This window comes from Lolium perenne, chromosome 2, assembly GCF_019359855.2.
Source record: "Lolium perenne isolate Kyuss_39 chromosome 2, Kyuss_2.0, whole genome shotgun sequence".
In the NCBI taxonomy this organism is placed as follows: domain Eukaryota; kingdom Viridiplantae; phylum Streptophyta; class Magnoliopsida; order Poales; family Poaceae; genus Lolium; species Lolium perenne.
The window spans coordinates 303,705,053-303,728,199 of NC_067245.2; the positions used below are offsets into that span (position 1 = coordinate 303,705,053).

The following is a 23,147-nucleotide window of genomic DNA, read 5'->3' on the forward strand; positions in this document are numbered from 1 at the left end:
GGAGCCTCGACGTCTCTTCCGGTGCCCGTCTTAGCGGGTGCTGGAGTTGGGTGCCCGCCGCTGGCTGCGGTAGTTACAGGAAACCCTAGGGATCGTTTTATATTTGTCGATCTTTTAGGATTTCAGCTGCAACTTCAGGATAATTGTTTTATCTCGGTTTGTGTTTTAGTTTTCAAGTGTGTTTGCTTCATGTATCTTGATTTTTGATTAATAAATACGTGGTTGCTCTCAAACAATAAAATAAAAAACGTTTGAGACGGAGTGACCTTATCTCTGTTCTATAATATAACGTTTTGGTATGCTAAAGCAGCCCACCAACAAGCACGGAAACAGAAACCGCTCCTATACCAGGAACCGCTCCGAGGCGATCTCTACCGCTGGTCCCTGCCTCCTCCTGTCGGCCGCTCCGGCGACCGGAGGGGGTGGGGACCCCGGAGTGTCGGTTCCGGTCTTGGTGAAGTGTTTTCTTGGGGCGCTGTTCTATGGAGAAGACTGCGTCGCGTCGGAATAATTTGCCTCTACTTTTTCTGCATCCCGGTGTTGCTTCAATCGGTGGCATCGGGGTCAGGTGGCCTGGTCTTCTCGCCGGTCTTCGGATCTGGTGAGACTCGTGTCTGGTGGTTGGCGTTCGGCACTCTCGCGGGTGACGGTTGCGTTGGCTGCTGCAGTTATGTGTGGCGTCTTGCAGTTGGGTGTGTGGATGACGGCAGCGGCGGCGTTCGTCTTCTTCGACCGAGTGCAGGGAAGATGGCGGCGCTGAGATCTGGTGATCACGGGGAAGATCCTCGGCCGATGTGCCACAAAGTCTCGGGCTCGTCCTCTGCGACGACCCGGTTCATCGGCTCAAAAAGCATCATTGAATGCGATGGTGCTCTCCCAGATCTCGGTGTGGCGGTTGTTCGCCTCTTTTTCCGGTGCTACCAGAGTGACGGTGGAGGAAGATGGACGATGTTTCAGCGAGGCACATGTTTCTCCAAGGGTGAACTTGTAGTTTTGCTTCTTGTGAGGTTTCTTGTGCAAAGTTGTTTGACGCAAATATTTGTCTTGTGTGGTGACCATATGTGTAATCTCTATAAATAGATTGTCTAATGAAATATATGGCCTTGATGGCCATGGTGTCGCTGACCTCTTCCTCGGCGCAGTGAAAACTGCCGTCGATGAAGCCAAGGAGCACATAGTTGCGGATAACTTGGATCACACCTGAACACGCCAGTACAAGTAGTTGTCGGTGCCGAGGTGGACAACAATGAGAGGACCAAAGTTGAAGGGGCCCGCTGATAATGTGATATAGAGTTGTAACGTACAAGGAAAGCTATGCCTGCCTAACCTTCAAAACATAACAACCTAAATCAGAAGGATTAGACTAGATACTATACAAGTTGGATAACCAAGAATCCTATGGGGCACTACACTCATCCGACATATATTTCTTATCCATACCACACCAAAAAAAAATTATCCAAAAATATCGGAGCGTTGAAATGTTGGTTGTTAGGCTAGATAGCTAGGTGACGTTCATAACTTCATTTTAGATAAAGACAAGTTTATTGCTCTTTGCTTCTGCAATATGTGGTGCGGTCTTTTGTATCATTGTGTACACACTTTGCCACATTATTATCACAAATGTTACATTACGTGACATATTTAGAATAATCTTTGGTGCTTATCCTTGTAGAATAATGACAGCAACATCTTATCACACACGAGCTCATCATTGTGTGATTTTTTTCTAATTGCCATCTGTTGGTAAGCATATATTTGTAGACGTTTTTGGCTAACTGTTTAGGCCCTGTTTGGATTAAGGGTAAAAATAGTGGGTTCATCACTATTTAGTTTAACTTTGAGCTAAATACCCAATGCCACCACTAATTTACCTCCATTCCAAACGGCCCCTTTAGGGTGGAAGTCATTCCAAAGCGATTAAAATGTTCGTCGCTAATTTCCCTTTTGGCTACTTAATTGGTTGATTAGGACTTCCATAGCTACCGTCGAGTTGATGAGAACTCAATTAAGCCAATGTGTCGGCCAAGTTGGCCTATATATGGACCACAGCATCATTCTCAAACTACCAAGCTACATAGTGCCGTGGTACACATGCATGCAAGCTTGTCAGGCTATAAACATATAGATAGGTACATGTAGAGAGAAAAGAACCCTACGTTGCAACGTGTGAGATCAAGTGCGTACTTGTTTGAAGGGCACAGAAATGTAGGAGTTAAAGTGGATCAGTGCCAGTTGATAACGAACCTAGCTGCTGCATTGAATTTAATGAAAACAGCATATAACAACCAAATAGTAGTAATAATTTCAATTTCATTTTGATAGTGATCTGGGGCAGCTGCATGGGCTGGACGCAAACTGCCGTGACTTCACCAAACATGTTTTTTTACATAACAAGACGTCTATTAACAAGCAAAGAAACACAAATAAAATTAGGAGGTTGATATATCACAATATTAGTTAATTCATGACAATATTTGTTTCTTGTGGGTAATATGTAAAATCACATTGAGAACTTTGCGGACGAGTTGTACAAAGGAGGAAATGCTGAATTGAGCAAACCCAAGGATCAGTGAGCCGATTCAAGCAGGGATTGAAGTAAGCGAGGAGTCACTAGCGGCAATTTTATTTGCGGGCCATAGAATGTGTCTCCGTGCACACCTTTGCGATATGGGTCCAACACACGATTGTTGTGGATATTCTTGCCAAATATTATTGATTTTCTATATAAACTTACACTTCTAATGGAATATAAAAAGGGATAAGTATATATTAAAACTAAATTACACCTATTTGGTATAGTAAGTCATGATGGGAGCTCCTTTATGTACTTGAAGCTATCATAAAGACTTCACATTATTATTCTTGGGAAGTTATAGAGATTCAGTACTAAGGATATTGTCAGTTAAACCAAACTAATTAGAAATGTTGTGAAGAAACTGACACGTACTACAACTAGATGGACATTTGGGACAAAGAAACACCATATCCGCTGTTTTATCAAGGAAATTGGTTTTGAATCTTGCCTGATGACAACAACAACTCAGTGTGTACCAACTCATTGGGATTCCAAGTACAAAATATTGTAGAAATAATCGTTTCTTGCCCACAAGGGTGACTCGAGCGTTTATATCGAACTTTCGAGGAATTGACGGAGAGATATCTTTTCCTTCTCCTCTTCAAGCAACTTACAACACAAAGTCTTTGCCTTGTGTTCCCAACTCCACCATGTGGTTGTCAAGCACAAGGTTTCGTATTAGTAAAACTGAAATAAACTTGTAAATAAATAAAGTAAAATAATATATGACTAGACAAGGAAAGTTAAAACAATAAGATAAAGGTATTTTTGGGTTTTTGTTTGTGTTTGCTAATAGTAAACGTGTTTTTTTATTTTCGGAATTATTAATGGAGAAAATATGAAAAGTGATAAAAGTGTTGGAAAGTTGTTTTTATAATAAAAAGTTGGTTGGGTTTCATGTGTTCAGTTGATTATTCTCTTATAAGGTGTAACGGACATAAAACAATTCACTAGCAATATAATATTGATAAAACTTCATTATGTGTATGATAAGCATTTATATGGGCATCACGCGTTTTTGTAGAGATGATGCAACACATCTCTCTTATACACCTCCAGAAAGGGAAAACTTCATGCAATCTAGAATTAAGAATAAACAGAGTATAGCCTTTGATACTTTTGACATGATGTTTAAATATCAAATGTGTTATCTTAAGCAAACAAGATTATCTTAGCTATCACTAGATAATTATAACACATGCATTCAATTAATCCCTAGTGATGTAACAAAAAAGGTAAAAACAATCGTGGATCTCCAATTTTTTGTCACTATCCAATTGCAACCACCATGTTATTCCAACTAATACGCACATTTTCCCACACACGCTCTCTCATACAAGTTGGATCATAACAATTACTTAAGAACATTTAAATAATATGCATCTACAAATACATCTCACACATAATAGAATTCCAATCTCAAATATCAACTCATAGAATAAAGATCCACCACATATATAGGAATTATATAGATGACTATAATTATGTTGGGCAGCTTATATGGTACTAAATCAATGATAGCACAAGAGATAAATAGATCAAGCTACTGCCACAAACCCATAGTCCAGAGGTGAACTACTCCCTTCTTCCTCATGTTGATGTTGTTGGAGAGTGTCGTTGCCTAATCGACGGTACCCCGGAGGAGGGATCCTCACGAGGGGGAGAAGAAGTAGGGGCCATAGGGCGGAGTGCACACGGGACGGTGGTACGCGAGTTACCCAGCTTCGGAACACCTGCACGATGACAGGGCCTACTGCTGCTTGTCTGGTATTATCTGGGCGCTTTCGCGTTGTTACAATGAGTTGTGGTTGTTCTGAACGTGCACGTGAACGTGAACGTGAACGTGCCTCTAGGGCTCCCAGGATCCGGCTTATAAAGGCGCACGGATCTAGGGTTTACATGGAGAGTCCTAGCCGGATTACAGGTCGCCTAACTACGGTACAAGGTCTTGCCGTGTACGTCAAGGATCTGCCTTCCTCCCTACGTCGTACTGGATCCGGGTTCCACATGGGCCTCCATGGATCCGGGTTACTCCTGGGCCTCCATGGATCCGGGTTACTCCTGGGCCTCCATGGATCCGGGTTACTCCTGGGCCTCCATGGATCCGGGTTACTCCTGGGCCTCCATGGATCCGGGTTACTCCTGGGCCTCCATGGATCCGGGTTCCACATGGACCTTCACGGATCCGACTTCCTCCGATGGTCGGCTGGGATCCGGCTTCCCTATCCTGGGCTGGACTTCATCCTTTAGGATCAACAGCAACTGGGCTGCCCGGTGGGTCATAAGCCATCACCACCATCTGTGAGCCACCCGGGCTTGCCGGAATCGGACCATGTCGATGGTATACCTATGAAGTATATCCACAACAGTAGCCCCCGGAGTTCTCCAAGATTCACCGTTCTTCCATCCAGCTCAGCTTGCGCATGTATCTTCATCCTTTGGCTGGAACGAATAATAGAGAATCTTGAAGGACTCCAAACTTCGTATCTCCAACCAAGTATTGGTCGGAAACTTCATGATCCAATGGTCAGATTCTTCGGAGACACCATCCAACGTAATCTTCGGTATGGATCCGACTAGCCAAATGTAGGTTCGGATCTGACTAGCCAAAATATAGGTGTGGATCCGACTACCCAAAATATAGGTGCGGATCCGACTAACAAAAGATTAGGTGCGGATCCGGCTACCGAAAATTGAGGTGCGGATCCGACTACCAAAAATTAGGTGCGGATCCGGCTACCAAAAAATTGAGGTGCGGATCCGACTACCAAAAATTAGGTGCAGATCCGGCTACCAAAAAATTAGGTGCGGATCCGGCTACCAAAAAATTAGGTGCGGATCCGAGTAGTTAGCCAGATTTTCGCCATCTTTGAAATTTTTCTTGACATAACCATATGTATGTAGCCCCCGAGCGTTGAGTCGGCTTGCTCCAAGGAGACTCGATGCTCAGAAACTTAGCCCCCAAGCGTCAAGGTGGAAAATTTCCGGCCTGTTGCTCCAAAGAGAACTTCATCGGTGTAGCCCCCGAGCGCCAAGGTGAATTTACTTGAAAATCCGGCTTGGTGCTCTTAGAGTAGCTTTATCTTTATATGTGACTTAGGAATAGCGTAAATCCCAAGCATCTAGGCGGAAATTCCCAGCACTGATACCCGAAAGGAAACACACTTTTCACCTAAGATCAAACCGCAGCCCCCGAGGGTTGGTTCCGGCTAAGCATAGCGGAATCAAGACTCAAGTTGCTTTTCCAGCTGTGCACGCCATGGATCCGCCTAACCTCGGGAGATTGTTGTACGTCCAAGTGTCATGTACCTGATACATAAACATAAAAACATATTTGTATTAAATTGTTTCTTTGATCATGTTCAACGAACAAATGTAAGGCGGAACAAAAACGGCCTTTGAACAAATGTTTTAAAGCTGAAACTATGCAGCAGTTGAACAACATAAAACTGTCAAGGCGGAAATAACTCGACTATCTTGAACAGTTAATGTAATTTATATGTTTTAAGCAAGTGCTGGTTTATCCGTTCTTCTGGTTTATATGCTTGACTTTTCGCGAGACGGCAAACTTTAAACACAGAACATCTGCTGAGGCGATAGCGCTTAATAGCGAAACAATCAAGAACCTCAGAAACAGAGGCCGGCTTTAAGTACCGAGATGTCACTACTAAGGAATCCACACATAAAACAACAGAAAACGTGTAGGCCAGAAAACTCAAGCTAACGCCCGAAGGCGGAAATTTTGCAGCGTACTGGAGCCTTAAGCGGCAAAAAACAGTACAAAGTTTTTCACGAGCGCGAGGCAAATCGTGGGAAAGATATGACCAACAGTGAAAGCGGTAAAAGACTCAGGATATGAGTGAACCAATCTTAATCTCATGATCATAAAATTTTAAAATATGAAATATAAATAGGGACTTAGCTGTTTGGAGCGGAATCAACGTCGGTCGTGGCGGTTTTTCTTCGGCGTTCCGTCGAGCCGGTGCGAGATTGATTGTCGCAGTGGTCCTATCGGTGCGGATCCACCTACCAAAATTTAGGTGTGGATCCGACTTCCAAAAATTTAGGTGCGGATCCACCTACCAATATTTTGGTATGGATCCGGCTACAAAAATATAGGTGCGGATCCGACTACCAAAAATAGGTATGGATCCGGCTACCAAAAAAAAAATATAGGTGCGGATCCAACTACCAAAAATATGTATGGATCCGGCTACCAAAAAATATAGGTGCGGATCCAACTACCAAAAATAGGTATGGATCCGGCTACCAAAACCAGAATTTGAAATTTCCAGGTCTAAGGCGGATTCTTCCGTAGAAAGCTCCAGCGACTCGGATCGGATCTTTGCAGCTGCGTCCTGCTCAGCGGCGATCGCGTCAGCGCTACTTACCAGTGGGTTTCCGTCGGAATCGACGGTTTCCCCGATGAAGATGTGTATGCCGCCAACTGGGACGATGGAGAGCTTGACGGGGTCGGTTTTAGCCGGAATCCAGCACTCATCCGGAGGGACGATCGGCAGAGATCCAACCGGAGGCGGCTCCGACATCGTTTCGCCCTCTAATCTTCGGTGGTTTTGGTACTGTTTCGGTGTTTCTGTGTTTTCGTGGCCGCGTCCCTGTAGAACGCCTCGGGGGTCATTTTTATAGGAGTTTTTAGGTCAAGACTTCAAGTCTGAGATGAAGATGGATGAATGGCGACACTCGAGGAGGAAAATAACATGGGTGGAAAGGCCCGGGGTGGGACCAAGGACACCTGGTCTCTTTTGGGCCTCCAGTCTCCCCTCCTGAGGTCCAAGTGCTCCAGGTCATTGTCTTCAATCCCAGGTCCATTTGACTCGGGGTCTGGCAAGTCACTCATTTTTCCAATGAAACCAAAATAATAATATAATTTCAATGTGAAGTTATAAAAAATACCTTCAACTACTGGTGATTTTGACACTAATTACTTATTGAAACATGCTATAATCAATCTTCTATACTTGTGGATATTAGAGATAGATGTTTGTATTTGCCATCCAAACCACAACTCACTGATAATACCTCCCCTTCAATTCGTAACGAGGCCTAAGGAATCAACGAGGTGGGACAAAACTCCAAAAAAAATGAGAGATGGATGGAGCTCTTGTATCCTTCACCCGTGCTTCTCCATGGCACCTTCCACCACTCTTCACAAAACTAGGAAGGAATGTGACGAACATTGGGAATATGTGGCAAGAGCGGCCAGTGAAAGGCAAAGTAGGAGAAAGCTCGCCGCTATAGTCATCTAGCAATGAAAACTGGGAGACCTAATGGGTAAAGGTGCAATGAGGGTGCGGATGCGGCTAGGCGAATTGAGGATGGGGATTTCTTATCCATATCAGGGTACAATTTAGGTGGTCTTTGGTGGTCTAGCCGAAAAGCAAATCACATAGAGTCTCCATCACATATGTTGAGTGCTTATTTCAATAGTTGTCTTAATGTGCTATTACATTGTAGTAGGCTTAAATAAAGCAATATGTGATAATTACATTAGAGATGGTGTGTGCGAAAGGAAAATCTTTGTTAAGCTTTTCTGTAGTATGTCAACAATAAGTTCTATGTATTTTCTCATCGAGAGTTAATCATCATTCCTCACTCTAACTGCATATGCAATGCCTCGCACAAGAAATCCCCAATGCCCTTCCTCTACGGCAAGCACAACAAGAATAATTTATTGATTCTTCCGAAAAATATAACATTATTTAGTAGATGGGTAAGTGGGAAAATATTATCACACCGTAAGGATGAACAAATACATACTTTCTTTTTAGTAAAACTCTATTTGTATTAGTGCCTCATAAGCATACATGATGATATTTCCATATATAAAGGCGAAACCAAGTACCTAGAATAAATATATGCCACGATTAAACAACATATCATCACAACCATACATTCAGTAAATACTAGATAGGCTTGATGAAGAGACTCTCAATAGTGCACCCGATGTGTGTGCTGTGTGTGTACACATCATTCCTGTTGCCATAAAAAAATATTGTACTAATAGCTAAGCTAATAAATTGTTGTAATGCTGGGAGAAGAGCATGGTTTTTGAAGCGGTCTTGGTTCAGGGTCCTCCATTCCTCTTCCATCAATGTATCAATTCTTGTAATGGCCACCTCACTTGTGACGCAATGCTCACTTATGTAACGCTCCACGGTGCTTGGAAGATCGCCCTTGCACTTCCGACGCTGTATGATTGCATCAACACTCACGTTTAGATTAAATAATTATGTATCACATTAAAGTAATAATCTCGCACACATGTGTAGTAATTGTAATAGTAAAATCACTACCCCTCTTTAAATATATAATATGTTATGCAAAATCTAGAAATTGAGTTAAGGGTAGCATTGCAAAAATGACATTATTATAAATAATTCTAAATTTTGATTTGATAATTTTTTGTTTCATGTAACTCACATTTTATTTAAATTGTTTCTCAAGATTAAATATCAACTTCTTGAACCTCATATTTATGTGAATAAAATGAGTAACATGCCATACATTATCTAGAAATATCATATATACCACAAATGCACCAATGTCATTCATGAAACGGGAAATCTTTCCTACTGCTATGATGACATCCGGGACACTTGCTGCCCACTCGAGTGCTGGCTTCATCATTTGGTCATTCATGCATGTCATCATACTCACACATATTGCCGGCACGCCTATGTTCAGGCTAGTTAACTTCACATGATCCACAAAACTTGGCTTGTGATTCTGGTGTGACCATTCCGCTTCATGAAGATAACCCATCACATTATTTTGGACCTGCGTGTCCAGCAAATGAATATTAATAAAACAAATTATAGGTAGTGAGATTTGTTATTCACTACATATGTGTGTTCTTACATGATTTACATTATATATTTAGTACAAATCAAATTATTATTATTATTATTTACTTTGACTACTACTCTCTCTAGTTTATAGAAGCATTAATTTAAAAAGCATTCTTTTTCAAATTCCTAAGGCATCAATTTAATGCTTTCAGAAGTATCTTAATCCATCTAACCGAAATTACTTGTTACAAATTTGTTAAGATTTCTATGTATCTATCTAGACAAATCTATGGCATCTAATTTGGGACTGAGGGAGTATTAGATGTGTTCTGGACATGTTTTTCTAAAAAAAACACTTGTCCAACACGATATATTTATTAGATTTCAATATTAATATTGAGTATGGCCATAGACATATTTTAGACCACATAAATTCCCAAATTAAATATCAATATTTTTCAAGACTAAAGGCATTACATAAACTTTTTATTATTTTGTAGGCAATAATATTTTCAACTAGATATTCTTATAGTCCAATTTATAATTTTATATTGACATGAAATTATAAAATGTAAATAATTAAAGATACATATTAGATAGCATGTCAATCTTGAAACTATCATGGAATTATATCGAGTGAGTACAATTATTGCAGAGCTGAGATTGTATATTGAGCTAAACTTTCTTTGAATCTATATGTTGAGGCAACAAGATATATGGTATATGTTGTTGTTTTCACAATATACACAAATATTAAATATATATTACCGCTCTCTTGAGATGTGCAATATCATAGTTAATATTAATTGGCATTTCAACCTCAACATTCTGGAATGTCCTTAATATCTCCATATAGAACTTTTTCAGGTACTTCGGTAGAATAGAAACAGCGCTATGATCCCATCTACAAGGTGAATTGCATTTGACACAAGATTCGTTAGGTCAATGATTTGTTGATGCATGATAATCAAATCACTTTCTTATCTTTGTTTAATTTAAACCAGATTTCATCAAGAAGAGATACATGTTCCCGTTATTGACAGATCACTCGTTAAGAATTCTATCTGTGGCTAATTTCTCTGGGATGACTCTAACATTACTAGTACAATATTTGTTGTTCTTCCTACATCTTGGATATAATTTTTCTTTTTTTACCCTTTACTTCTAACGATAGAATATCTATATGTTCCAAGAATCAATATAATAAGGTAAAATACAACCATGTAACACTACAAAAACAAAATAAGCATCACATTAATAGTGGAATAATCCTTTGAAATGGCAAAGAAAACATACTCGTGTCAAGCCTTTAAAAATGGAAATATATAATTGTGAGGTTGTAGGTAACTGAACTTTCTATGTTATACTCGCGCATCTTAAGCGACCGGATCATTTAATTTGGGCTTTGGCACTACTAATTCAGCATTCGAGTAGAGAAACCACATTTTCTCTCGCCTCTTACTATATGAGATTCTCACACTATTAATAGTGGGAGTAATTTAGTCGATAATAAGTTCCCACATGCAATACTAACTAGGCATTTTAATCATATGGCATGCAATTAAATGTGGAGAGAGATGCTTGTGGTAACTAGCTATGTTACTATAATATCACATATTTCAAGATAAAATGAGTCTGCACCCTAGTAAATAAGACTTTGCATGATATCACCGGTATGTTGCTTTCAACTATGGAGGAAGTAACATAGACTAGTGACATTTGTGACACTAGTAAATTTTCAGCTGATATTTTTGCTGACCACCTAATCATCCCTGCTGCAGGTTGAACTACATGTATATAGTAAAAATGTATATTTTGTTAGCTTAGCACACATGGTAGCAAATATAAGTTTGTTTTTCCTCAGAACTTCTATTCTATTTGGAGCGGCGTTTCCCATAAATTATATCAACTCCATTTGGGTGTGTGAATGCAGCTGCTCCACTATGCACGTGACAATGTGTGAGGTATGAACTAAATCATCTTGAATGCTATAAGTCGTTACTAGCTGGCACACACATGCTTATATCTGAGATATCATTCTCACCATTGTGAAAATCTTGGGGGATAGGTATTATTTTTCACGATTAATTTCCAATTATTAGGAATTCATGATATGGTATGAAATATATTACCTTACTAGATTAAGAATCTAAATAGGTAGGCCAATATATTGATAAAAATGCAAAGCTCAATTAATCAAACCTTTGTATGGCTTCATGTAGTTTCCGACAATCCTCCAGCGTGGCATGGTTATCATAGATGTCATCTAATGTGGTAATTAGTACAATCATCTTTGTGATGATACTTCGGACAAACTCAAAGCCTGTATCGTAGAACAACACAGAGGCCCAAGTGAATCCCTCCACCACACGATCTCGAATAAAGCTTAGCTGTATGTATCCATAAAAATCTTTCCACCGCCTGAGAATTAATTTTATGTTACTTTATGTAGTAAATTTTCCATGGAGTTAAATTATACTATATCTAGCCCTATTAAGCAATCCGTTTAATATTTACTCCATTATTGTACCATATATCTACTTTTCCTACCATGCACACATATATTTGCCTTTTAGTTCCAAAGAAATTCACTAAGATGGAGATTTCAGATATATCTTTATTTGATGAATATCCAATAACACAAGCGAAATTCATAGTGAAATAGAAGGAATGCATGAATATATGAACCGATGAATGACTTATTCCTTTCTTAATGTCATCATGTTGACTGGGAAAAAATAACATACCTAGTTATAGCTTTGAGCTCCTTTAGGTGGACATGTTGCTGAAGGTTAAAATCATGTTTTGCAAGCTCCAATAGAATTAAGGTATGATCCTCTTGTTCATACTCCAGGATATAATGCATCATTTCCACCCTCTTATTGGTCCTTGGTAGCGGTATGCAAAGGGCCCGCTGGACTTGCTTATCTAATGGGAACTTGAGGCTGCCACTCATTAATTTAAGATGATGCCTGCTAAAATCCATTGCTTCTTCAAGTGTTTTCTGCGGTGACCCAGCATACCACTGCATGTTGTAGTATACAAGTCGTTGATATGATCTTTGTGAAGGGGCTTCCTCACAAATTGCCATATCCCTCAGAGTGGTACAACAGAAACATTGCAGGTCATAACACTCCATACTTTATTACAAACATTGTCTTAACAAGTTGGTATTCTCACAGGTCCTATGAGAACACCCTAAGATACTACTTAAGTACGATTACAACTCATAACAAATATAAAGAGCTCAACAACTTATTTAGGTAAGTTCTACGCTGCTCGGCTCTATGTTGCTAGGGTATGTCACTACTCCTCCACCTCCGTGTCATCTGGTCCGTAGACTATCCCATAGTCTACGCCTTCCACTCCGCCGGTAAGATCAGGTTCTTCGTAGACCAGCTCGTAGCTTCCTTCTGGTGCTCCATCGTTGATAGCCTCCACTTCCGGATCACAGTCTAGCAAGGGTGTCGAAAGAAAGTGAGTACAGAGGTACTCAGCAAGTTCTAAAAGAATAAAAGGTGTTTGATGCACTAGCTACGACCATTGATCAGGAAATCGCAGGTCAATGCATGTTTTGAAAACATTTCTTCAAAAGGTTGCTTTTATTATGAAAACTATGCCCGTCAGTTTTCACAGGTTGACCAGAACTTCGTGGAGTTCCTTTCCTACCGCGTTCGCAGTTCCCTTCCCGGAACAGGGAGTGACAGCCACAATTTGATACACTCTGCAGAGGTGCGTTACTTTTCCCACAAGAGATCTCACCCTTTTTGCCATCCGCAGGGACTTGCCCCCGTTCACACTTCCTTTGGTGTGAGGCCAGGTATAAAGATCCAAGCCCACACCGCCTTCTCCGCGACTGCAAACCCACCCTTTTGTCCGACCGTACACCTCCAGTAGACTTTCCCCCGATAATACGGCTTTACTCATGGTGTACTCCGGACAATCCCTCATAGATCGAAAGAGATTAACATCACCAATGGATGGGGATTTAAAAGGATTTCCCAACCTATTGCGGCAGTGCCTAAAGACCCCACCGTCTCTCCGATCCGTTGGCGTGCAGAAGGGAAAAGATACAGCTGGCTTTTCCAGAGCCATTATAGATCTCATGGTCAACGCGGTTTGTACGGCGCTAGAATCACTGGACGGCATTGGTAATTAATCCTAGGGTGATATAACCCATTGCAATGGAACCTCCACCATATCAACACATACCATGGTTCCATTGCCAGCCACATAGTCATATTCATAGTTGGAAAATAACATTTCATTTGCGATGCAGGAATGATAAGTATATAGCTTTGCATTAAAGTAATAGAAAATAATCAAGTTGACATGAGCAAGGGTGAACTTGCCTGTGGACTGCGAGATAGTGCAGTTCAATGCAGTTGATGGAACCTGGACCTCGGGTTCTGTAAGAAGCATCATTGTCCGGTAAGGACAATGTTATAAAAATCCAAATAATGCAATCATGGATGGATTATTTTATGTTGAATCCCTTACCCCAATGAGTTATTACAATTTAGGGTTGTATTTAAGATTTATGTCTTTGACGGTAATTTACAATTGATTTAAAAGTATTAATCATTGTGATTCACACAAAGTACAACAATTCAAAGTAAAATGATTTTACTTGATGATTACCTTAGTCATTCCAAAATAATTTGAAATTATAGAGTGAACTCTATAGTTTTTGGAATAAAAAGGAGTATAGTATTTTTCTGGGAAAAATACCCTCTTTCAAAAGAAATGACTTGGATTAGTAGAATTTCATTTTGAAATGTTTGAAAATAAATATTTGAACTTATTTGAGATTTTTCCTTGAATTTAAATTACAAGGAAATAATAATTTTAAATTCCAAGTTATTATTTAAATTCTGAAAATTCATAATTTTGAATTTGTTTCATAAATTCCATTTCATATTTTATTCTGGTTAAGATTTATTTTTCATTCATAAATCCAATTTTTATTGGATTTTTAGAGTTGTTTATGATTTATTAAAATTTGGTAAAGTTTTGGTCTTTTATTAAATGTAAAAAGACCAAAATACCCCCTGGACTCATATTGGGCCCAGCCCAATAACCTAACCAGGGACGGCCCAATAAGGCTGGCCCCCTTTTGGGTTCGGTGGCGCCGAAGCGGCCCACCTCACTCACTCTCACTCGGCCCTCTCACTCACTCGACCTAACCCTAATCTCTGGCGACTCCCGTGGCGATGGCGTCGCCGCCATGGCCGCCGCCCTGCTCCGGCCATCGCCGGCCTCCTCCGCCGTAGCCACCTACCGAACCTGAACCGCCGCGAGCAGATCTATCGATCTGTCCGCACAGTTTCTCCCTTCTCGTCCTCTCCTGGCGAATCGCCTCGATCTGGATCCACTGGAGAATCGCCTCGACGAACTCCGGCGAGATCTCGTCCTCGCCGACGATGGTACGCGCCTGGGGTTGACCTGGCGCGGGTGCTGCTTGCAGTACTCGTGCCGTCGCCTCAGGTGCTTGCTATGGTGGTGCGGTTTCGTGTCTGGGTTCGCCGGCGTAACGTCGGCGCCTACCCTGGACTTGCAGCTGTTAGGGCCGCGCGAGCACTGCCTCGCCATGCCCTAGCCTCTGCTTCCAGGCGCAAGTAAGTGTTGTCTCTCCTCTACCTCTTTTGTGCGCCTCCCATGCTTCTGTTCTTCTTCCTCCTCATGCTCTGCTGCTCTCTGGTGATCCTGTGATCACACAGAGCTATGCTACTCCTATGCAATTTGCTTGTGCTTCTGTTAATTGCAAGCTCATGGCCCAATTACCATTTCTTGATCTTGGCACCTTCTTTGCTTTGCTTGCTGTCCATGTTGTGCTTACTTCTCTGCTGTTCCTAGCATGCTCTACACTTGCCATGCTCTACTGTGCTTGCTCAAGAGCTAACTATGCCATGCTATGCTTGTCTAGGTGTACTTGTATTGTATCTGTGACACTTGTGTGTGTGCCAGTGGTGCCTGTGATATGCTTCAGTGCTACCTCTCCAAGCCAATGATCCATTGGATCATTTCTTGCTTGTTGGCTAACCTCTCTGTGTAACTTGGCTTGCTATGATTGATCCATTTGATCAATTGATTGTCAGTGATGGCTTACTGGCTAATCGTGGTTAAATGATTCACTTATCTGGTGATGCTGATGCTCAAGCATCACTGTGCTGTTGCTTACTTGTGCTGTTGCTTATTTTTAGCTATCTAGACTTGCTCTAGTGGCTATGAATTAGACTGTATTGCTTAACAGTATGCAGCTGTCATGCTTAGCATGGATCTGTGATAAATTCATGCTTGGATTACTTAATGATGATGAACTGCTTATGCAGTGATGATTTAAATGACTTGCTTGAATATGAATTTGCTGTTCATGATTCTTTTACAAGCAATTAGAGTCTGAATCCATTACTGGATAGTGATGTGATCTATTTAGCTTTCTTTTAATTGGTGCTAAGTGTGATGTGACCTCAGTAGCCTTGCTGTACTGGTTGCTCACCTAGTTGGTTGGATCTTGTTGGCTACTCATCTTTGCTTGCATATTTGGGGATCATAGTAACTATGAATGCCAATATGCTTGCACGTGAAGAAATCTAGGGTTTCTGATGGTTGCATGCTTAGGATTTTCTGTGTAGTCTTGGTTGCTAATCTTTGCTATCTACTGGTGCTATCTGTGCATGTGATCTTGCTAGTGTGTGCATCTGTGCATGATTTCTAGCTTCTGTGCACATGATCTGTATCTGGATGGTTTCTATCTTAGTAGCTTTTGGTAGCGGTAATCCTTGGTGAACACCAAGTGATGATCTACCCATATGAGCATCTGCTCATCCCATGCTTATTTCATGCATATGATGGATTAGATCCATTGGATCTTTTCCAGGAACTAGGTATACCTTGTTCCAGCTCCTAGAAAGAAATGTTTTGTTGATGCAGACTTGGGTTTGTTCACAGCCCTTCACCTCCAGATCTTGGATGATCTTCTAGGTCACCATGATTTACGGTGGCTTAAGTGGTTGTGTGTGTTGGTTCTGTTCTTGCTCAAGAAGCTGGATGAACTGAGCTTGTTCTTGCTTCACCCTTACCTGGTGAATCTTATCTAGTCGACTGGTTATGATTTCTAGGGTTTGTGCCCCTTTTATATGAACCCTGCTTCTATCCCTGCATTGACACACAAGCCTGGCTTGCTTGGTGACTAATCTGTTGCATGGCCTTCTTGTTGCTGCCCACACACTTGAGCTGTGTGCTCTCATATGCTGAAACTTGAGCCCTGGTGTGTGCTCGGGTTTGGTCTCTTTGCTGCCCTTATCTTGTCTTGTCCCTGGTTTTGGACAAGCACGGGTGTGTGGTGACAGTTTGCACTGTCCAAACTGAACATTGTGTTATTTGCTAAGCTGTCCAAACTGAACTATTTGACTAACACTAACATTCTGGCTAGTGTTGGTTCTTTGTTTTGCAGGTTTTGAAGATGGACATGACCATGAAGAAATACTTCAAGTCATTTAGTCTAAGTTTTAGTTTAGGAATAATATTGTAATCTTCATTTTCATTTCTGTTTATTATTCATCAATTTTTGTATCAAGAATATTGTAAAGACTTTGTAATCTGTGTTGTGATATCAATAAAGCCCAAGTTTTTGTTTATGAGCTTTTGATTTATGTAACATTTATATTCTGGAATAAACATTGTATTTATGATTCACTTTGAAATTCAAAGTTGTTTGAATTCATAAGTTGTTTTGAATTATGAATTCCATTTATATTGTTCAATGTTTATTGTTAAATGTATTAACACTTGTCAAATGAAATCAATTCCCCAAATCAATCAAGATACAAAAGAGATCATGTCGAAATTTCCCTAACTCACATTGCCTAACCCTAAGTGCAAAATGAGAGAGAACCTCGATCCCTCTTAGGTTTAGTTGCAATAAGGCGCGAAAATTTCCCCCGTTTAGCGATGAAATGCACATCCCATTTCTAAATCTACCCTTCGTTGTTCCTATGTTCTGGGTTATTACATTTTCTCACCATGAACGAGCAGATGAGTTGCATTGTATAAGCTTAATAGACCCTTAGGATCATTCATTATATCCCTGATGAAGCTGCCATCTTCACTTCTGAATTTATTGAAAACATCTACAAGCTCGAAAAAATCATGTTGCTAGCCATCACAAAGATAACAAGGTTTTAATTGTGGTATATATAATACCTAGTTTATGAAATTATTATTTTCAAGAATAAGAAATTCAAGATTGGTAACCCAGTTAGCTATAATTATAAAAATATATCTTTATGATTTTCTGGCATTAACATTTTTCCCAACAATTATGATATAAAAGTAAAGATGGATACCTGGAGATACCCAATGTCCTTGCTCCCTAAGCAACCGAAACCGAAGAGAAACTTCATGCAAGTTGGAGTTGCTAATTTCACTTTCCAATATTTGTCTTAAAACCATGTTGATCTGCTCTTCAAAGTGGTAATCGATTCCCAGATGTTGTAGTGTATCTAGTAAGAACATTCTCTCTATCGTGTTTTTGCGAGTACTGAGCAATACACGGATATCTTCTTTCAGTTCATCGGATCTGTTTGTTATCCATTCCAAAGATCCCTAACATTCATGCATTTATAATTAAGATTAAACCAAAATTGGGGTAGTTAAGTGCAAAGTTTTATTTACCACAACAAAAATTAGGGGAGGGGTGTGATATTAGTACTACAATTTATCAGGAGTGAAATAAATATGAGTAGATTACAATAGTATAGATAACCATATATTTATAATAGGAACACATAGCATCGAAAATATGATGGAGAACCTAGGTGTAGGTGCACATGATATAAAAAAAATCTAATTATGCTATTTAAATGTTTAATTTTTTGAAATAAGTCACACACATACATATCACCTTGATATTTACTTGTGCAAAGCTTGAAGAAAAATAGACAGTATGATCTACACAAAATAGAGAAAACACAACTTCAGTTAAACTATATATGTTAGTCATCACGCCTTGCACATAAATGGACATAATATGATAATTTAATCTTGATCATTAATTTGTCAATCATAAATTCGTTTGTTCAAATATTCTAAGTATAGCAAGATAACACATGAAATATTATTGACAGATTTAGTGGTCCCTTATTCCAAATTGGCACTGCCATACATGTTGTACATTGATGCGCGTGAGACACACGTCCATTGGGAACCCCAAGAGGAAGGTGTGATGTGCACAGCAATAAGTTTTCCCTCAGAAAGAAACCAAGGTTTATCGAACCAGGAGGAGCCAAGAAGCACGTTGAAGGTTGTTGGTGGCGGAGTGTAGTGCGGCGCAACACCAGGGATTCCGGCGCCAACGTAGAACCTGCACAACACAATCAAAGTACTTTGCCCCAACGTAACAGTGAGGTTGTCAATCTCACCGGCTTGCTGTAAACAAAGGATTAGATGTATAGTGTGGATGATGATGTTTGTTTGCGAAGAACAGTAAAGAACAATTGCAGTAGATTGTATTTCAGATGTAAAGAATAGGACCGGGGTCCACAGTTCACTAGTGGTGTCCTCCCATAAGATAAACAGATGTTGGGTGAACAAATTACAGTTGGGCAATTGACAAATAAAGAAGGCATAACAATGCACATACAAATATCATGATGAGTACTATGAGATTTAATCAGGGCATTACGACAAAGTACATAGACCGCTATCCAGCATGCATCTATGCCAAAAAATCCACTTTCAGGTTATCATCCGAACCCCTTCCGGTATTAAGTTGCAAGCAACAGACAATTGCATTAAGTATGGTGCGTAATGTAATCAACACAAATATCCTTAGACAAAGCATCGATGTTTTATCCCTAGTGGCAACAGCACATCCACAACCTTAGAACTTTCATCCTTTGTCCCGCATTTAATGGAGGCATGAACCCACTGATACGTCTCCGACGTATCGATAATTTTTTATGTTCCATGCCACATTATTGATGATATCTACATGTTTTATGCACACTTTATGTCATATTCATGCATTTTCTGGAACTAACCTATTAACAAGATGCCGAAATGCCAGTTGCTGTTTTCTGCTGTTTTTGGTTTCAGAAATCCTAGTAACGAAATATTCTCGGAATTGGACGAAATCAACGCCCAGGTTCCTATTTTGCCCGGAAGCATCCAGAACACACGAGAACCGCCAGAGAGGGGGCACAGGCCACCCAGACCATAGGCCGGCGCGGCCCAGGCCCTGGCCGCGCCGCCCTATAGTGTCGGCGCCCCGTTGACCTTCTGACGCCGCCTCTTCACCTATATAAAGCCCCTCGACCTAAAACTTCGAGACGAAAAAGCCACGGTACGAGAAACCATCCAGAGCCGCCGCCATCGCGAAGCCAAGATCTGGGGGACAGGAGTCTCTGTTCCGGCACGCCGCCGGGACGGGGAAGTGCCCCCGGAAGGCTCCTCCATCGACACCACCGCCATCTCCATCAACGCTGCTGTCTCCCATGAGGAGGGAGTAGTTCTCCATCGAGGCTCGGGGCTGTACCGGTAGCTATGTGGTTCATCTCTCTCCTTATGTACTTCAATACAATAATCTCATGAGCTGCCTTACATGATTAAGATTCATATGATGATGCTTGTAATCTAGATGTCGTTATGCTAGTCAAGTGAATTTTACTTATGTGATCTCCGGAGACTCCTTGTCCCACGTGTGTAAAGGTGACAGTGTGTGCACCGTGTGGGTCTCTTAGGCTATATTTCACAGAATACTTATTCACTGTTATGAATGGCATAGTGAAGTGCTTATTTATATCCCTTTATGATTGCAATGTGTTTTGTATCACAATTTATCTATGTGCTACTCTAGTGATGTTATTAAAGTAGTTTTATTCCTCCTGCACGGTGTAATGGTGACAGTGTGTGCATCCGTGTTAGTACTTGGCGTAGGCTATGATTATGATCTCTTGTAGATTATGAAGTTAACTATTGCTATGATGGTATTGATGTGATCTATTCCTCCTACATAGTGTGAAGGTGACAGTGTGCATGCTATGTTAGTACTTGGTTTAGTTGTGTTGATCTGTCATGCACTCTAAGGTTATTTAAATATGAACATTGAATTGTGGAGCTTGTTAACTCCGGCATTGAGGGTTCGTGTAATCCTACGCAATGTGTTCATCATCCAACAAGAGTGTAGAGTATGCATTTATCTATTCTGTTATGTGATCAAAGTTGAGAGTGTCCACTAGTGAAAGTATGATCCCTAGGCCTTGTCCCTAAATACTGCTATTGCTGCTTGTTTACTGTTTTACTGCGTTACTACTGCTTGTTTACTGTCCTGGGCAAAGCACTTTTCTGGTGCCGTTGCTACTGCTTATTCATACCACCTGTATTTCACTATCTCTTCGCCGAACTAGTGCACCTATTAGGTGTGTTGGGGACACAAGAGACTTCTTGCTTTGTGGTTGCAGGGTTGCATGAGAGGGATATCTTTGACCTCTTCCTCCCTGAGTTCGATAAACCTTGGGTGATCCACTTAAGGGAAACTTGCTGCTGTTCTACAAACCTCTGCTCTTGGAGGCCCAACACTGTCTACAGGAAAAGGAGGGGGCGTAGACATCAAGCTATTTTCTGGCGCCGTTGCCGGGGAGGAAAGGTAAAAGGTACTCACACTCCGGATCTCGGCTACTAAGATATTTTCCGGCGCCGTAAGTACTCAAAGCTATTTCCTTTAGATCCTGCAATTTCATCTTTTTGTTTCTTGTTTACACTAGTTTGTCATAATGGACAAGAATGATCTTCTTATTCTATTTCCTGATTTAAAACATGGATTGTTTGATGCGAAAATTAAAAAACCTATGGAATCTTATTTGCATGCTGGTAGTAATATTAGTATGAACGCTTTGAACACCATTGTTGATAATAATATAGAAAGTTCTAAGCTTGGGGAAGCTGGTTTTCATGATCTTTTTATTCCCCCAAGCATTGAGGAGAAAATTTACTTTGATGATACTTTGCCTCCTATTTATGATAATGATATTGGTCTTTTAGTACCACCTGTTATGGAGGATAAATTTGATTATGATTACAATATGCCTCCTATATTTGATGATGAGAATAATAATGATAGCTACTTTGTTGAATTTGCTCCCACTACAACTAATAAAATTGATTATGCCTATGTGGAGAGTAATAATTTTATGCATGAGACTCATGATAAGAATGCTTTATGTGATAGTTATATTGTTGAGTTTGCTCATGTTGCTACTGAAAGTTATTATGAGAGAGGAAAATATGGTTGTAGAAATTTTCATGTTACTAAAATGCCTCTCTATGTGCTGAAATTTTTGAAGCTACACTTGTTTTATCTTCCTGATCTTGTCATTTTGCTCTTCATGAATTTATTTGTGTACAAGGTTCCTTTTCATAGGAAGCATGTTAGACTTAAATATGTTTTTGATTTGCTTCTTGATGCTCACTTTTGCTTCAAATACTATTTCTTGCGAGTGCATCATTAAAACTGCTGAGCCCATCTTAATGGCTATAAAGAAAGAACTTCTTGGGAGATAACCCATGTGTTAATTTGCTACAGTACTTTATTTTATATTTGTGTCTTGGAAGTTGTTTACTACTGTAGCAACCTCTCCTTATCTTAGTTTAGTGTTTTGTTGTGCCAAGTAAAGTCGTTGATAGTAAGGTTCATACTAGATTTGGATTACTGCGCAGAAACAGATTTCTTTGCTGTCATGAATCTGGGCAAAATTCTCTGTAGGTAACTCAGAAAATTATGCCAATTTACATGAGTGATCCTCAGATATGTACGCAACTTTCATTCAATTTGAGTATTTTCATTTGAGCAAGTCTGGTGCCTCAATAAAATTCGTCTTTACGGACTGTTCTGTTTTGACAGATTCTGCCTTTTATTTCGCATTGCTCCTTTTGCTATGTGGGATGGATTTGTTTGTTCCATTAACTTCCAGTAGCTTTGAGCAATGTCCAGAAGTGTTAAGAATGATTGTGTCACCTCTGAACATGTGGATTTTTGATTATGCACTAACCCTCTAATGAGTTTGTTTCGAGTTTGGTGTGGAGGAAGTTTTCAAGGGTCAAGAGAGGAGGATGATATACTATGATCAAGAAGAGTGAAAAGTCTAAGCTTGGGGATGCCCCGGTGGTTCACCCCTGCATATATCAAGAAGACTCAAGCGTCTAAGCTTGGGGATGCCCAAGGCATCCCCTTCTTCATCGACAACATTATCAGGTTCCTCCCTGAAACTATATTTTTATTCCATCACATCTTATGTGCTTTGCTTGGAGCGTCGGTTTGTTTTTGTTTTTGTTTTGTTTGAATAAAATGGATCCTAGCATTCTTTGTGTGGGAGAGAGACACGCTCCGCTGTTGCATATGGACAAGTATGTCCTTAGTTTCTACTCATAGTATTCATGGTGAAGTTTCTTCTTCGTTAAATTGTTATATGGTTGGAATTGGAAAATGATACATGTAGTAATTGCTATAAATGTCTTGGGTAATGTGATACTTGGTAATTGTTGTGCTCATGTTTAAGCTCTTGCATCATATGCTTTGCACCCATTAATGAAGAAATACATAGAGCATGCTAAAATTTGGTTTGCATATTTGGTCTCTCTAGAGTCTAGATAATTTCTAGTATTGAGTTTGAACAACAAGGAAGACGGTGTAGAGTCTTATAATGTTTTCAATATGTCTTTTATGTGAGTTTTGCTGCACCGCTTCATCCTTGTGTTTGTTT

General features: G+C 40.3%; 1 protein-coding gene across 1 annotated transcript in view; it reads right to left on the minus strand.

Annotated features, from left to right (window-relative positions):
* Window positions 1-8,502: 8,502 nt before the first annotated feature.
* LOC139835349 (alpha-copaene synthase-like) overlaps window positions 8,503-23,147 on the minus strand; it is a 33,067-nt gene continuing 18,422 nt past the window's right edge. Inside the window, exons 2-7 of the mRNA XM_071825207.1 lie at window positions 17,736-17,850; window positions 17,409-17,519; window positions 12,135-12,393; window positions 10,156-10,291; window positions 9,128-9,376; window positions 8,503-8,787 (exon numbers count right to left, since the gene is read on the minus strand). Of these exons, the coding sequence (XP_071681308.1) occupies window positions 8,503-8,787; window positions 9,128-9,376; window positions 10,156-10,291; window positions 12,135-12,393; window positions 17,409-17,519; window positions 17,736-17,850 (1,155 nt within the window). The remainder of the gene's footprint in view (window positions 8,788-9,127; window positions 9,377-10,155; window positions 10,292-12,134; window positions 12,394-17,408; window positions 17,520-17,735; window positions 17,851-23,147) is intronic.